We start from the raw sequence: 14,428 nt of genomic DNA, 5'->3' as shown, positions 1-14,428 counted from the left end.
CGGAGAACACACGCGTAGCGTTAGGATACGACTTAAGGCCCGTTCACATTGGTCCGTGCAATTTACATGCACGGTTCGCATGGTTTCCATGCTTTTTACGGGCAATGCCCGTGCATGTTCGCGAATGCAATGTAGGTGTGTCATGAATTAACAGCGTTTAAAAACGCGCCGGGAGAACGGGTCTTTAAGGACTTCACACTTACCTCGCGTAAGGTAACCATAAGAATAGCTGCAACGGTTAAGGCCTTCGGAGATATTTCGCGTAAGCATAACGGTAAGAACTGGTCAATGAAATTACAGAGAATTTAACATGGAGTCGATGCTCGGGAATTTGCCCGGCCAATTTTTCCCTCCTATGGGTGGGTGTGAAGGTCTTTCAACATAAGCCTAACACCTGGATAAAAAGAAAACGGCAATAAGCCAAGGAAGGTAACGCTACAGGACACGCGCCTGCCTTCAAAGTTGACGATATCAACGGTTAACAGTAAACAAAACGTTGTCTCACGTACGTAACAGCGCAGTTGTACGAATTTCAAGTTCATGGGATTTTTTTTATGCATTACTTTATGCTTATGCATTTTAAAATGGCGCCTTAGGCGCGGCAATCCGATTGACCAGTTTCTTATGGTGTGTGTATGGGTATCGTTATACAAGGTATACGTGAAGGCAGTTAAGTCCATCGCACATAACTCGTGTTGATGGTTGCGCATCGGTACCCATAAAAATCCGTCTAATTGCCGACATAGGATGCCATATTAAGGTGAAGTGAAACACGTCGAGGAACTTGATCGACGTCGATAAAGAAGATTTTTCTAAATGCCTACGTTGCCGACGTTCGTTTTTATATTGACAGCTGGGTCGAATTATATTGGGTATTGTACCAAATGGCATATTCCACGTGTCGTTTTCGTACAATAATTATAAAGAAATCGAAGTAAAACTCCAGAAATTCTCTGGATTCATGCCTTCTGGGGCCCTAATTGACTGCGGAGGGACCCCTTGCGCCATCTGTGATTTCCAGGTCAATTAAATTTTCACTCGGAGACCTCGTATTACCATCGTTTTAGCAAAGAAGCGCATACAACACTTTTTTTGCCTTTATCCCGTTCAAATGCGAGTTTATCGATTACCAGAATGTTTTAAATTGTCGTAAAATTGTCCTGAACCTTTCGATTCTCATATCAGAGCCTTCGATAATTGTATATCGATCGAAATATGAGAGCTCGACGCCATTTTGGTTCTGGTCTGAACTGAGTTAAAAAATTTGGTTGAAAAATCCAAATTTTCAATGTGTCAGGACAATTCTTAGATGATCAGGAGTGATGTGTCAAGGTTTCGGACAGGTTTGGTCTAATACCCTTAAAAAAAAGTGTTGTATTCGAATCGACTGATTTGAAGGATGTTTCACTTCACCTTAAATTTTCTGAAATTTGACTGGCCAGTCCCTTGGGTTTATCGTCTATTCGAGGTATGCGCGAAGGCCTTACCAGGGAAGGAAGTAAAAAAGAAAAGAACCAGAGCGTCGCGAGACATCGAGTAGCTTCCGGAGTCCCGGGTCCCTCTCGAAGCATTGACGTATCGTTCCTTCGAGACTTCTGAACGACCTTCGGACCCCGTGAACCCCGAATCGAGGAAGAATCTCGACTGTTGCTCGGCCGGGATTCTCGCGAGCCGGAAAGACGCGGCAGAAAATCGAGCAACGCGTGACCGTATCGCGAAAACAAGAAACGCGTCCTTTCTCGCCGCGCAGTTTCCATCTCGATCGCAACGACGCATCTCGCACTCGTTGGAACGAAGAATAACTTATTTATGCGTTAATGCCACCCCCCCCCCCCCCCGCTGGAAAGAAATTACGCCCACGGCATGTAAAAAATAAGGCACGATACGCATTGTTAGCAGACATTAGTAACCGTACGGCGTGAGGAAAATTACAGAAATAAACTCTATTTATTAAGGTGAAGTGAAACACGTCGAGGAAATTGCTCGACGACGATAAAGAAGATTTTTCTAAATGCCTACGTTGCCGACGTTCGTTTTTATATCGACAGCTATATCGAATTATATTGGGTATTGTACAAAATGGCATACTCCACCTGTCGTTTTCGTACAATAAATATGAAGAAATCGAAGTAAAACTCCCGAAATCCTCTGGATTCATGCTTTCTCGGGCCCTAATTGACTGCAGAGGGACCCCCTGCGCCATCTGTGATTTCCAGGTGAATTAAATTTTCACTACGAGACCTCGTATTCCCATGGTTTTAGCATAGAAGGGCATACAACACTTTTTTTGCCTTTATCCCGTTGAAATGCGAGTTTATCGATTACCAGAGTATTCTAAATTGTCGTAAAATTGTCCTGACCCTTTCGTTTCTCATATCAGAGCCTTCGATAATTGTATACTGATCGAAATATGAGAGTTCGACGGCATTTTGGTTCTGGTCTGGGCTAAATTAAAAAATTTTTTCAAAAAATCCAAATTTTCAATGTGTCAGGACAATTCTTAGATGATCAGGAGTGATGTGTCAAGGTTTCGGACAGTTTGGTCCAATACCCTTAAAGAAAAGTGTTATATTCGAATAGACTGATTTGAAAGGGGTTTCACTTCACCTTAAAGGGCGTAAATACGGAAGCACGGCCGTCGGGCTCTTGTCGGTGGTTGCCAAGAAGGCAAACAAAGCATTTGGAAGGGAAAACGTGTACGGCGCGTACAATGTACATCGTGTTACTTCAGAATTGATCGGAATGGTTTCTCGTCGCTTTAGGAGCGATTTTTATGAAAATCGGAAACGATTCGACAGAGCAAGTGGAAACAAACCACTTGTATGGTGCACGTAATTGTCCCGCTCGTTGAAACCGTGCCGACGCTATCGCAAGAATCCTTGTCGCAAGTAATACAGCTGATCGACTCGAGCACGAGACCCCGTAGAATTCACGTGGCGCGGAAATTGCCAGGAAATAGAGCTCTTACGTAAGATTCGACTCGTTTTATTTCCTAATTGACCGTTGGAAATAATATTCCCGCGAAACGTATGTTCTTCTCGCGTATCATGGAAGCCCGGAGATTGCTTTCTGCGTTGTAGGGCAGGATACGCAGTTGGGAATTCAATGACGTTCGAACGAGGTCCACGATGCCGTGAATTTGAATCATCTATGGTCACGGATATAGCTTGCTTTCGGCGGATAATTTCCCTACTAATATTTGCCGACGACCAACGCGTCGTTTCCACGTGGTAATACGAGTTGACGTATCGGACATCCTGACGTAACGGGGCCCATGGCATGTGCACGCCACGATTCAATAGTGCCCTTTAGACTGGAATTGAATCGTCATTACGATATATTTCGGCGAGCAAGGGGGGTGGCGGTTTTCGTCCGTTAAGGTGAAGTGAAACATCCTTCAAATCAGTCGATTCGAATACAACACTTTTTTTTAAGGGGGATTAGACCAAACTGTCCGAAACTTTGACACGTCACTCCTGATCGCCTAAGAATTGTCCTGACACGTTCAAAATTTGGATTTTTCAACCGAATTTTTTAACTCAGTCCAGACCAGAATCAAAATGGCGTCGAGCTCTCATATTTCGATCGATATACAATTATCGAAGGCTCTGATATGAGAATCGAAAGGGTCAGGACAATTTTACAACAATTTAGGACACTCTGGTAATCGATAAACTCGCATGTGAACGGGATAAAGGCAAAAAAAAGTGTTGTATGCGCTTCGTTGCTAAAACGATGGTAATACGAGGTCTCGGAGTGAAAATATAATTCACCTGGAAATCACAGATGGCGCAGGGGGTCCCTCCGCAGTCAATTAGGGCCTCGATTTCTGGAGTTTTACTTCGATTTCTTTATAATTATTGTACGAAAACGACAGGTGGAATATGCCATTTGGAACAATACCCAATATAATTCGACGCAGCTGTCAATATAAAAACGAACGTCGTCAACGCAGGCATTTAGAAAAATCTTCTTTATCGACGTTGATCAAGTTCCTCGACGTGTTTCACTTCACCTTAAATCCGTAGAAGCTCCAAAATTCTGCAACCTCGATGCAGCGATATTTCACCCGAAAGCGAGGTTTCATCGAGTTTGGGGAAAAAGTCGCACGCCCGAAGTGTGATATTCACTGGTCGAAACGGCAACGGTACTCGCGCCTCGACGTCTTCTCTTTCTCGTGTTATTGGACGATGCGGCGCATCGTCGAACGCGACCGCGTGCCTTGGAACGATCCCTTGAAGCGCAACAGCCATTGCCGGATCATCGATAAAGAGGCCTGTGACGATCTTAAGGTGAAGTGAAACACCTCGAGGAACTTGATCGACGTCGATAAAGATTTTTCTAAATGCCTACGTTGCCGACGTTCGTTTTTATATTGACAGCTGTGTCGAATTAAATTGGGTATTGTACCAAATGGAATACTCCACCTGTCGTTTTCGTACAATAAATATCAAGAAATCGAAGTAAAATTCCAGAAATCCCCTGGATTCATGCTTTCTGGGGCCCTAAATGACTGCAGAGGGACACCCTGCGCCATCTGTGATTTCCAGGTCAATTAAATTTTCACTCCGAGATCTCGTATTCCCATCGTTTTAGCATAGAAACGCATACAACCCTTTTTTTGCATTTATCCCGTTGAAATGCGAGTTTATCGATTACCAGAGTGTTCTAAATTGTTGTATAATTGTCCTGACCCTTTCGATTCTGATATCAGAGCCTTCGATAATTGTATATTGATCGAAATATGAGAGCTCGACGCCATTTTGGTTCTGGTCTGGGCTGAGTTAAAGAATTAAAAAAAAAAATCCAAATTTTGAATCTGTCAGGACAATTCTTAGATGATCAGGAGTGACGTGTCAAAGTTTCGGACAGTTTGCTCTAATACCCTTTAAAAAAAGTTGTATTCGAATAGACTGATTTCAAGGGGGTTTCACTTCACCTTAAACGCCCCCAATCCACGCCCAGACGATCGATTTACGAAAATCCGATTTTCGTTTACGTCGGCTCGACAGCGCGGCAACGGTATTCGTTGCTCGGCGGGTTTTCCTCCCTCGGCTCTATCCCAAACCGTCCACGGAAACGTATTTTAACCGGCCCGAAGAAACGTGCCCCGGGGTTAGGCGGGGGAAAAATAAAAAGTCCCATGGAGGTGTTACGTCGCGTTGCGCAACGCGGGCAACGTGGCAACGGTATTCGTTGCTCGGTGTGCGTTCGGCCTCGTGTGACGAGACCGCGGGCGGGCCCAGCGCGACACCGATTATGCAATCGCGGAGCGTGGAACGAGCACGCCTCGCGTTCGCGGTCGCGGTCGCGGAACGAGCGTGGAACGAGCGCGCCCCTTCCCCCCGACTCGTCTCCGTTCCGCCATTCTGTCGGCGCGCGCGCGCGCGCGAGGAGTAAGGTCGCGGCGCTGCTGCGCTCGGCTCGCTCGGGCCTCCCCTCCCCTCTCCTCGCTGCCGCTCGCGCCGCTCGCGCCGCCTAGCGGTGGCCAATCGCGCGCCGCCGGCCCACCGGCACTGACCAATCCGGGGCGCTCGCGCGGCGACACGCGAGCCACGTTCCGAAATCAGCTGTCAGCACCGGGAGAGAGTATCGCTTCGCTCGTGGACGCCTCTCCGCGAAATCGGGGAAGGCGTCGCGCGACGTTCCCGCGTCCGGCTCCGGCCACGTGGCCCGAGGATCGCCTCGGAGTCCACGTCGATCGGTTCGTTCATCGACCGTGAAAATTCTGCCGTCGCAGAGGGTACGCGACGGCCGACAATGAGCGCAAACTGCGGCGCATAGAAAGCGATCTCTAGGGGTGTGGCCAGGCAACGTGGTCATATTTCGCTGCTTACGGCGTGTGTCATTCGCGAGAGGAAGTGCCGTCGGGGCGAGGTATATTTAAGTACCGGGGAATGGATACCTCGCTTTGAATGCTCGTTCAATGTGTTGGGAAAATAGGATGGCTTTCGGGCAGATCGACTTGAGAGCGATTATCATCGGATTAACGATTTCTTTAATTTGGAACCGAGTCGAGGCCGACTCGAATATATCCGTCCTGCATCCTTGGCGTATTCTCGCACCGATGGAGATGACGTTTTTGATTTATATTGGAGCATTCGGGCATTTCCGTATCTGGACGGATACGTTTGAATCTGCCTTAATAACGCGTTCGGTTGAATTTCTTGTCGCTTTTTATCGGCGGGTAGGAGTAATCGGTGACGCGTGGTTTTACGAGCACGTGTCATTTTTGGTAGAGTGGGCCAGGGGTTCCTTTTATGCGCGATCGCGTTCCCGCGGCGGGGCGGGGGCGGGGGAAAGCGCGTCATCGCTCGGAGAAGCGTCGAAGTGGTAACGCGGGGAAGGCCGGACGCGGAGTCGGATGCCGAGTCGCGGCCACCACCTGTACGATTCGGTGGCGTTCCAGTTGGCCGCGGTATCGGGAGGAACCGTTAGTCGGCGCGACATCGATCGGCCACCCAGGCGTCTCGGTGGTACTCCCGACGCGGCTTCTTCGGCTTAACGGTACTCCCGGCTCGGCCCGACTCGACTCGACTCGAGGCTGAGACGCCGTCCGGTCGAGAGTGCCCTTTTCGCGCGCCCTCCCGGAACGCCGCGAAACCGCCGAGTCGGGTGCAGGTTTCCTCGGTCGGTCGCGAGGAGCGCCCGCGGAGAACGGTCACGGGACGAGGACGCCTCTGACGCGGGTCGCCCCGCGACTTCTGTCGACTCGCTGGCCCGAATCCACGCCTCCCCTCGGGTATCCCTCCGTGTCGCTTCCTCTCTCTCTTTCTCGGGTCGCGGCAGGTCACGAGACCTCTCTCCTACATATGCATGCGCGCGCCGCTGGAAGTCGGCAACGGGGTCCGCCCGGCGCGTCAGCGTTGGGCAAGAGGACCCCCCCGATGTGGCAACGCCGGAAACGCCGGCAACGTAGCCGCGGGCCTCGACGCTCGAGCCTGCCCGGGCGAGCGAGGAATTCTTTTGCCCCGCTGCCGCCGCTCTCCCGGAGAGGAGTTTTCCTCCGGGTTTTCTCTGGGCCGGAGTCGAGAGCTCGGGCCTCGGAGGGGCAAGGGACCGGAAAGTCCCGGGGGGTGGAGATCTTCGGAAATCTGGCTCGAGATTAGGTGAGAGATCTTCCGCCCAAGGGTCGTTCGAGAGCGGGACGATTTCTTTTTCTTCCTCGGTGGGGGGAAACGTTACGGGTTGTCCGAGATATCTTCAAACTTGGGCGCGATCTGCTCGCCTCTTCGTAAGCTAATACCGCGCCCTCGTGACTCGCTGGCGCGAAAGTGCCCTCGTAGTCGTTGCGAAGGGCTCCTCGAAGGTGCCCGGAGTACGCGGCGAGACGCCCCGAGGCGAGGAAGCGGTAAAGAGGTGCCTTCGTGCCACTTTCCGAAAACGACGTCCCAAATCATTTGGAAGACCGAAGCCTCGCGGGGTCGCGTTCCCTGTTATTCCTCGCCCCAGGACCGCCTCGATCGGGCGGGCGGCAACGTTTCTTTCTTCCCGAGATAAATTCAATTTCCCGCCCGGGTATGCATTTGCTGGCCGGAATACGTGCGAAATCGTTCAACTTCCATAATGCCACGTGACTTCGATGTTTCATACCCGTATATCCATATTTTCTGTCTTTCATTTAAGGTGAAGTGAAACACGTCGAGGAACTTGATCGACGTCGATAAAGAAGATTATTCTAAATGCCTACGTTGCCGACGTTCGTTTTTATATTGACAGCCGTGTCGAATTATATTCGATATTGTACCAAATGACATACTCCACCTGTCGTTTTCGTACAATAAATATCAAGAAATCGAAGTAAAACTCCAGAAATCCTCTGGATTCATGCTTTTTGGGGCACTAATTGACTGCAGAGGGACCCCCTGCGCCATCTGTGAGTTCCAGGTCAATTAAATTTTCACTCCGAGACCTCGTATTCCCATCGTTTTAGCATAGAAGCGTATACAACACTTTTTTTGCCCTTATCCCGTTCAAATGTGAGTTTATCGATTATCAAAGTGTTCTAAATTGTCGTAAAATTGTCCTGAACCTTTCGATTCTCATATCAGAGCCTTCGATAATTGTATACTGATCGAAATATGAGAGCTCGACGCCATTTTGGTTCTGGTCTGGGCTGAGTTAAAAAATGAAAAAAAAATCCAAATTTTTAATGTCTCAGGACAATTCTTAGATGATCAGGAATGATGTATCAGTTTTGGACAGTTTAGTCTAATACCCTTAAAAGAAAGTGTTGTATTCGAATCGACTGATTTGAAGGGGGTTTCACTTCACCTTAACGATTAGAACTCGATATCGTACCTCGTTATCCTGCCACTTCTTTGTACCCAAGGGATTTCTTTATAAATCGTATATTTATTCATGTTTCTTGTCTTTGGCTCGAAAAGGGGATATAAAATCTTTTTTCGGGGTATTTCCAAAAGTAGATAATTCCCCTAGAGAGTGCTTTTCTTACGTGGGTAAGAAATGAACGTGACGAAATATACGATAAGAAAGATTATCAGCGAACGGGGCAATCACCGCCCTAGGGGTGAACATCGGCTGAATCTGGATTCGATATGCAAATGTTTGCCGGAATTAACGACAGTAATTAGAGAAAGTTAGAAACTCCGGCCAACGATTGGTCATAGAAAGCGACACGTGTAATGACAATCGATTGCTTTCGAGCGCGTTGTGTTTCGGTGGTCAAATTCCGCGGTCGTTAGATATCGGGATTAATGAAATATTTTAGATTCCAGGTGGCACGTTTAAGGTGAAGTGAAACACCCTTCAAATCAGTCAATTCGAATACAACACTTTTTTTTTGAGGGTATTAGACCAAACTGTCCGAAACTTTGACACGTCACTCTTGATCATCTAAGAATTGTCCTGACACATTCAAAATTTTGATTTTTTTTTTAATTTTTTAACTCAGCCCAGACCAGAACCAAAATGGCGTCGAGCTCTCATCTTTTGATCAATATACAATTATCGAAGGCTCTGATATGAGAATCGAAAGGGTCAGGACAATTTTACGACAATTTAGAACACTCTGGTAATTGATAAACTCACATTTGAACAGGATAAGGGCAAAAAAAGTGTTGTATGCGCTTCTTTGCTAAAACGATGGTAATACGGGGTCTCGGAGTGAACATTTAATTGACCTGGAAGTCACAGATGGCGCAGGGTGTCCCTCTGCAGCCAATTGGGGCCCCAGAAAGCTTGAATTCAGAGGATTTCTGGAGTTTTACTTCGATTTCTTGATATTTATTGTACGAAAACGACAGGTGGAGTATGCCATTTGGTACAATATTCAATGTAATTCTATACAGCTGTCAATATAAAAACGAACGTCGGCAACGTAGGCATTTGGAAAAATCTTCTTTATCGACGTCGATCAAGTTCCTCGACGTGTTTCACTTCACCTTAAAATTCCGTACAGGCGAGATTGGAGAGCCATCGCATAAAATAAAGCCGCTTAAGTGGAAATTAAAAGGAAATTAGTCGCACGTTCGATGTGCTAAATGGAGATCGATTGTAAAGGAATCAGTTTTATCCAGTCGATTCCTAATGTGTTTAATTTCAACGCGGGATAATATTCGATTATTTTAAGAATTCACATTGGTATTGTTGGATATCTTGGGAACCTCTATAATTCAAAAGGAGGCTCGTCGGAAGTTTAGCTGCCGTGGGAACGGCTACTCATCGATATGACTTAGCTTTTGTCGATAGGCTTGCATTGTTTTGAGGACGTAACGCAGGTTCCGTTTCTACACTCGCTGGCTTCGCTCTTTTTCGCGCATCCGTTTTCGTCCTTGTCCCCATTCGCGATGCCGCCGTAAAACCGTCGACGGAGCCGTGGAACAGAAATTGCATCTTGGCGAAGGATAGGCACAGGATTTTCACAATGACAGTAGTAAACACGGTGACAAGGGGGCACCAATGACGTAACGCGTCCGTCGTTCACCGTGGAACGTTCAATTTTAAACATCCTACGGGAAAAAGTCTCTTGGCACAAAAGGTATACCTTGATTAGAGAGCACGTACATCTACCAGACACACGCGTGCCACGATACGAATTTACTTCACCTACCCACATACGTATAATATCGATAACTTAAAATCGGTCGTACTTTTCATCGATCTTATTCAGTTACGGAAACGTTTAACTTTCCTTAACACTAGGTTTACGAGACCCGTCAATTTGACGGAATTCAAACTTCAAAAAGAAATACCGAAAAAACCGTAGCATTAATTTTAACCATTTTTGTATCGTAAATTAATCATTTCATCCAAAGAATTTGTACACGCGATTATTTTTTCCTAAGCCTTCTGATTATTAAAATCTGTATGTAGTATACCTATCTCCACGAAACCCGTCAAATTGACGGACTAGCTAATTTCATAAACAATCCATATATATTTGCTTCGTTGCAGTGAGTGTAAGGCGAAGATGAGAGTGAAAGTTTGCATTGAAAGTGGAGAAATAGAAGGATCTTCGGATAGTTTAGAGGAAAACTTCTTGAAGGGGTGTCGTAGCAAGAAAAGGATGCGCATTCTTTCTAGTTCTGACTCCGAGGATGAGAGGACGAGCATTCCAATAATTTCCGTGATAATATTTAAAAAAGGACTTTTTACTTATTAATAATTTATTTAAACGTAAAGCTTAGTGTCGTTTAATACAGACTTCATTAGAATAAATCGATTTTTTAAAGAAAATCCGTGTTTTCGTTTGCCCGTCAATTTGACGGATGCTCGTAGAAACAGGAATATAAAAAACGCCCGTAAACCTAGTGTTAAAAGACGTAACTTTCACACGGTTCAGTCAGTATTCGGGGTTTATATCGAGAAAAATTGGGGAACCTCCGAGACGTGTCTATTCCACGTGTCCGTGAAAATAGCACCTTGGGTGTTGACGAAAAATTCGAAGTGCTCGTTTAAACGAATCCAGCGATGCTGCGGAATCGTGACGAAACGGTCGCGGAGGGAAGGGGTCTGTCGCACGGTGTAATACGTAAGGGAAAACTGGTCTAATCGCATGGTCATCCGTTTGCTTCAGGTTACAAGAAAGGAGGGGCACGTGATACCGGCTGATGAAGGACGGAACGAGAGCGGGATCACGAGCAAGGGTGTACGCCGTCGAGGAGCGCGAACGTAAGCGACGCAGCAGCACCCGCGGCCACGACCATCAGGTCTGATGTTAGCGGACATCAACGGGAACCTGGCGGATCTGAGAAGCGAAGCGATGGCGTCGCAGAGGTTTTGCCTGCGCTGGAACAACCATCAGAGCAATTTACTTTCCGTGTTCGATCAGTTGCTACACGACGAGTCTTTTGTCGATGTAACCTTGGCTGTCGAGGGACAGCTACTCAGGGCACACAAGATGGTGCTATCGGCGTGCAGTCCCTACTTTCAGGTGAGAGCCTACGGAGTTTGGCCAGGTTTACCAAAATGAGGGGGATCGAACGTGCCGGGATGTACCACGTGGCAAGCGTCAGAATCACGTGGTAGAGAGGCTTCCGTGAAGTTTCGTAAAGATCGTCGTCGGAGAATGATAAGACCGGGGGTAGATAGGAAATTTGAGAATTTGAGACTCGTGGACGTAACTCGGTTCCGGGGAGGGGTGTTCGCGGTCCACGTGGAAGGGGACGCGAGGTGGGTCGAGCGAAGGGCAGAGGCGACCGGGAGGCCCCACGGGTTTCGATTCTATCCTTGGGATCGCGATCGCGAGTCCTCGCCGAGGACTCGGAACGCAAGCGCGAGCGGCGGCTGCACCGCCAGCGGAATCCGTCGACTCGAGACGCGTGACGTCCGCTCGCGCTCGCGGTAATCGGAACCGCGGCGACTCCACCAGCGGGCGGGACGTCGAGCGGTAGCTGGGCACGACTGACTCCATTCCATTCCGCAGGCGCTCTTCGTCGGCCATCCGGACAGGCACCCGATAGTCATCCTGAAGGACGTCCCGTACGTCGACATGCGCAGTCTTTTGGACTTTATGTACCGCGGGGAGGTGAGCGTCGACCAGGACAGGTTGACGGCGTTCCTGCGGGTGGCCGAATCGCTCAGAATAAAGGGGCTGACCGAGGTGAACGAGGACAAGTGCGACCTGCCGAGCATCACGTCCTCCCTGCTCGGGGGGCAGAACGCGGTGCCGCCACCCCCGCCGAACCTGCACAGGATAAACCAAATCGGGCCGCATCACCACGTCACGCAGAAGAGGTTCCACCACATGTCGAGCCACCCGCTGTTGGGCTCGGCGCTGACCGCGCCCAAGCGGAAGCGGGGCCGGCCGCGCAAGCTGAGCGGCTCCTCGGACACGCCGATGGGCGAGGGCGCCCCGGGCCAGGACCACCAGTCCGGCTCCGACCTGGTCCAGGGCTCCCCCGAGATGATGGAGATGAAGATGGGCCTCGACTTCCAGAGCGAGGGCACCCCCAGCAGCGGCGGCGCGACCGGGAACGGCGGCGGCGCCACCTCGGCCTCCGCCGCTGGCGCCGCCACCGGCCTCAACGGCAACGGCGGCGGCTCGGCCCCCTCGGCCGGCTCGGGGGCCGCGAGGAAGGACGAGCCCACGGAGAACGGGACCGACGCGCCGGAGAGCGGCAACGCGAGGGTGAAGCGCGAGCCCGAGCCGACCCCCAGCACCTCGGCCCAAGGTGAGTGTCCGCCCCAGCGCCGCCCCAGCTCCGCCACCGAGGGGACGCGCGACCTCTCTTGGGCTGCGATCGAGGGACCATCGATCCGCCCAGCCTTGCCGAGGTCGAGATCGTCGGACGGCGGGAAAGAGGGGGAATCCGTCGAAGGAAATCGCCGAGAACGAGGGGGGAGTCACCGCGAGTCGAGGAACGACGCGCGGTCTCGTGACTCGCGGTATCGCGATAATCGATTTCCGCCCCAGACGAGACTCTCGCGCGGACTCTCGGTAGGCAGGGAGCGAAGGCTCCCCCGAAGGTAAGGTGTCCCGGAGCGGCGCGCACTCGAGAACGACTAACGAGAAACGATCGAGCAGGGAGATTCCCAGGTGACGACCGATCGGTTTTCGGGAAGCCGTAGATTTTGCCTACGGCCGAATCGTGGTCGACGAGACGCTGCTCCGGATTCGATGATTTTGACTCGAGTTAACCTGGACGAGTCGCTGGACGACTCGGAGCCCGTCAAATGTCACGTGCAACGTTAAACTTCCTGCGTTCTCGAGAGGACTCTGGGCACGGATGTTAATTCACGGACTTGTGATCACCGTGGCAATAAGGTAATACGAAAGTGGCATCCGTGGGGCCTTCTTTGTAAAGCTTTTTTATAACCGGGTGTACCGAATCGTGGGAAGATTAATCACGTGAATGTGACGGCCCCGAGGAAGGTTCCGGCGCTCAGAAAATTTCATCTTTTTTAATCGGTTTATAACGTCTTGTTAAAATGTATGTAAAAGTGAAGTTTTATGGGGGTCGGGACCTTCCTTGGAGCCTCCATATTCACATGGGAAAATGTCAAAAGATTTGGTGCACCCCGTTCGGAGAAAAGTTAGATAGACGAGACACCTCGGACGACCCTATCGTTTCACCTTAATTGATTAAGACTCTTCACGTAGAAGAGCAGCAATAGGGGTATCATCCTCCATTGTTCGTACATTTGCAGCGCGACCAGAAATCGAATCTCGGATTATATTTATGCTTCTCGGTTTTAGCGAAAGTGGCGATCAACGTTTAACTTTGCACGAGGCTTTGGCGGGAAAGCGGGGCACCTTTTAGACGGGCCTGATAGAATTTAACGACATACCGTCGTGGCGCATTTCACCTACTAGTCTTCTACAGAGGATACGCTTCGCTCCGCGACATGCATTCGGAACAACTACCAAAAAAGGAAAAGGTAGATGCGCCACGAGTGGATTATCCACTGCTGCACGTATCGGAAACTCCGAGGTCTGCGGTGAAAATCCCATTCCTCGTTAAGTTCCGAACGAGGCAGTGGATTTGCCCCCGAAGTCGAAAAGTCACCATCCCGTGATAGTTGTTCCTTTGCACTCGAGTGGTACCTTCGGGACACGATGGCTATGCACTCGAAGTACATCGGATCGGAACGGCTTCGAGAGCGAAGGGTTAAACGCCCTAGAATCGATCACTTTGCAATAATCCTTATACAATGATCCAATGATGTTACGATTAACTAAGAACTGACATTCCAATTGATGAAGTGACCACGACATTCTGCTGTGCCATAGAAACAGCCGAAAACAGCAGGTAGTCGTACCACGTACTGGATCTCCACGATGGGACTCCGGTAGGTACCCTGACGATACCCGGTGTTTGACGGTTCCGCGTTCGCCGCGTCGAGTCTACCTCGGTCGTGGCCGATCGGTCGTTTCGTTCCCTCCGAGGAGTTCCGAAGGGAGAGGCCACCGGAAAGAAAGGGAACGAGAACCCGGCGAGCGCCCTTAGAACGAAACGCCCGATCC

The 14,428-nt window shown here is 49.6% G+C and overlaps 1 protein-coding gene across 6 annotated transcripts in view; it reads left to right on the top strand.

Annotated features, from left to right (window-relative positions):
* LOC105701571 (protein tramtrack, alpha isoform) overlaps positions 1-14,428 on the top strand; it is a 51,606-nt gene that overhangs the window by 12,703 nt on the left and 24,475 nt on the right. For 5 of the 6 annotated variants that reach the window (XM_012428811.2, XM_012428460.2, XM_012428898.2 and 2 more), the window contains exons 2-3: positions 11,039-11,395; positions 11,888-12,635. In XM_012428811.2, the coding sequence (XP_012284234.1) occupies positions 11,177-11,395; positions 11,888-12,635 (967 nt within the window). In that variant the 5' untranslated portion in view covers positions 11,039-11,176. Of the gene's footprint in view, positions 1-7,030; positions 7,110-11,038; positions 11,396-11,887; positions 12,636-14,428 lie in introns of those variants that run through there. The other variant, XM_012428629.2, reaches the window with a different exon arrangement.

This window comes from Orussus abietinus, unplaced genomic scaffold (assembly GCF_000612105.2).
Source record: "Orussus abietinus isolate OABI.00-Male unplaced genomic scaffold, Oabi_2.0 scaffold358, whole genome shotgun sequence".
In the NCBI taxonomy this organism is placed as follows: Eukaryota; Metazoa; Arthropoda; class Insecta; order Hymenoptera; family Orussidae; genus Orussus; species Orussus abietinus.
This window is presented reverse-complemented; position numbering and strand designations above follow the sequence as displayed.